We start from the raw sequence: 1,778 nt of genomic DNA on the forward strand, positions 1-1,778 counted from the left end.
CATTTCAATATATATGCAGCCTGTAGGATCACGCAAACTACATATGGCAGGGAGGGTCATTAGCCTCGCAGAGAATCACAACGTATTTAGTATAAGCGCCTGGTAACTGCAACAACTTGACAACAACATCAGCCAAAGACAGGACTAGCCAAGGACGGTAATGGCCAGATGCGAGAAAGTATCATTTGCCTAATTCTAAAATGCTGTGATAGAAATAGTTTCAAAGACTGTTAGTTCTTCTACACACGAACATTGGTTCACTAAGATGGATCACGGAACATGGACAGATTCGCCAAAATGGTCGACTATCAGCCGACACTTCGGAGCCAATACGTGACATCAACCGCCGCCGGCATCGTGACCTCGACCTTGCCTATAAAAGGGTGGCGTCCCTCTCGCCCCTCCTACTTCTCGCTCGACCCCGCTCGCTAGACGTCCCCGTGCCGCCTCCTGACTGACTAACTGCTGCTGCGTCGGCGTCATTATGAAGGCCTTGATTCTGCTCCTTCTCGGTGAGTGTTCGGAGGAGAGGGCGATCAATGGACTTTGCCGGTATCGTTGTTCCGGCAAACGTTCTAAAAACATTATTTGTCAGTCATGTAATGCAAAAGAGAAGCTGTATCAACTTGTGTCACTGCATAGTTCTGATAGTGCTAATTATAATAACCTTACACTGTGGTCATTATTCATCGTGATTTAGAATATAACTAATATTGATATGCGTTTTGTATTGTAACTCTAAAATGTGTGGCTTTTACCAGGGGCGTGCCAGGCCCTGCAGCCGGGCTTGGAGTACCAGTACAGGTACAGTGCCCGGGTTGCCAGCGGGATACCCAGCATCAACAGGCAGTTCGCAGCTGCAGGGATACAGGCTGACGTCACAGTCCAGATGGCTGCAGATTACTCGGTTGTGGTGCAGGTCAGCATGAATTTGACTTTCCTTCTCTTTAGGGACAAAAAGGATATTACTATCATATGGTTAGACAATAAAAGAGCGCTAGCGTTTTGTAGCATAGATTTGCACAAAGATGACTGTTCTGAAATAAGAAATCATTTCCAAACTATCAAGTGAGATTTTCGAATCCTTCACCAATGCGTCTTCTGTTGCTGAGTATGACGTCACCTTCTCCCTTCCAGTTTAGCAACATCGAGGTTGGAGACTTAAACAAGGTCCTGGACTGCGACCTGCGAGCTCCTCTGCCTATCGAGTACCACCCCCTGGAGGACTACGTCGACCTCCTCGAGAAGCCCTTCAGGGTCATCATGAACGAGTCACATGTAAGTGACAAAGCTGTCAATGTTTGCAGTGCAACAAGCTCATATTCCATTATAATCGACAGCAGATCCGGGAACTTGTGTTATGACCAAAGAAGCCTGTACAAGTGTACATTCAGAGTGCCTCTCCCCATCAGGTCCCAAGCTACATGGAAGGGCCTGAGGAACCCGTCTGGATCTCCAACGTAAGGAAGGGCTTCGTCAACATCTTCAGAGTGCCGCTGTTCTGGGTAAGACGTGAATTACTGCCTGTAGTCGATTCAATCCGTGAAGTATGTTGGTTGACAGTTATTACAGGAAATAGTTAATTAAATTTAAATACGAGACACAGTTTGAGGCCTGCATGAAATGGCTCTATGGCTCTATTGAGAGGGTGACTCTGCCTTTACAGAGTACTGAATTACACTCCACCAAGCTTAACTACGGTGCCGTCGAGGAAACTTTGGTCGGACGTTGCCAGAACTGGTAAGTCCCTAACACGGATCATTTTATTTGTGTATTTC

General features: G+C 46.6%; 1 protein-coding gene across 1 annotated transcript in view; it reads left to right on the top strand.

Moving 5' to 3' along the window:
- LOC119588209 (hemolymph clottable protein-like) overlaps positions 1 to 1,778 on the top strand; it is a gene marked incomplete at its 3' end in the record, with an annotated part of 25,417 nt that overhangs the window by 7,729 nt on the left and 15,910 nt on the right. Inside the window, 5 exon segments of the mRNA XM_037936910.1 lie at positions 460 to 512; positions 762 to 919; positions 1,138 to 1,278; positions 1,413 to 1,505; positions 1,667 to 1,740. Of these exon segments, the coding sequence (XP_037792838.1) occupies positions 460 to 512; positions 762 to 919; positions 1,138 to 1,278; positions 1,413 to 1,505; positions 1,667 to 1,740 (519 nt within the window).

This window comes from Penaeus monodon, chromosome 23, assembly GCF_015228065.2.
Source record: "Penaeus monodon isolate SGIC_2016 chromosome 23, NSTDA_Pmon_1, whole genome shotgun sequence".
NCBI lineage: Eukaryota > Metazoa > Arthropoda > Malacostraca > Decapoda > Penaeidae > Penaeus > Penaeus monodon.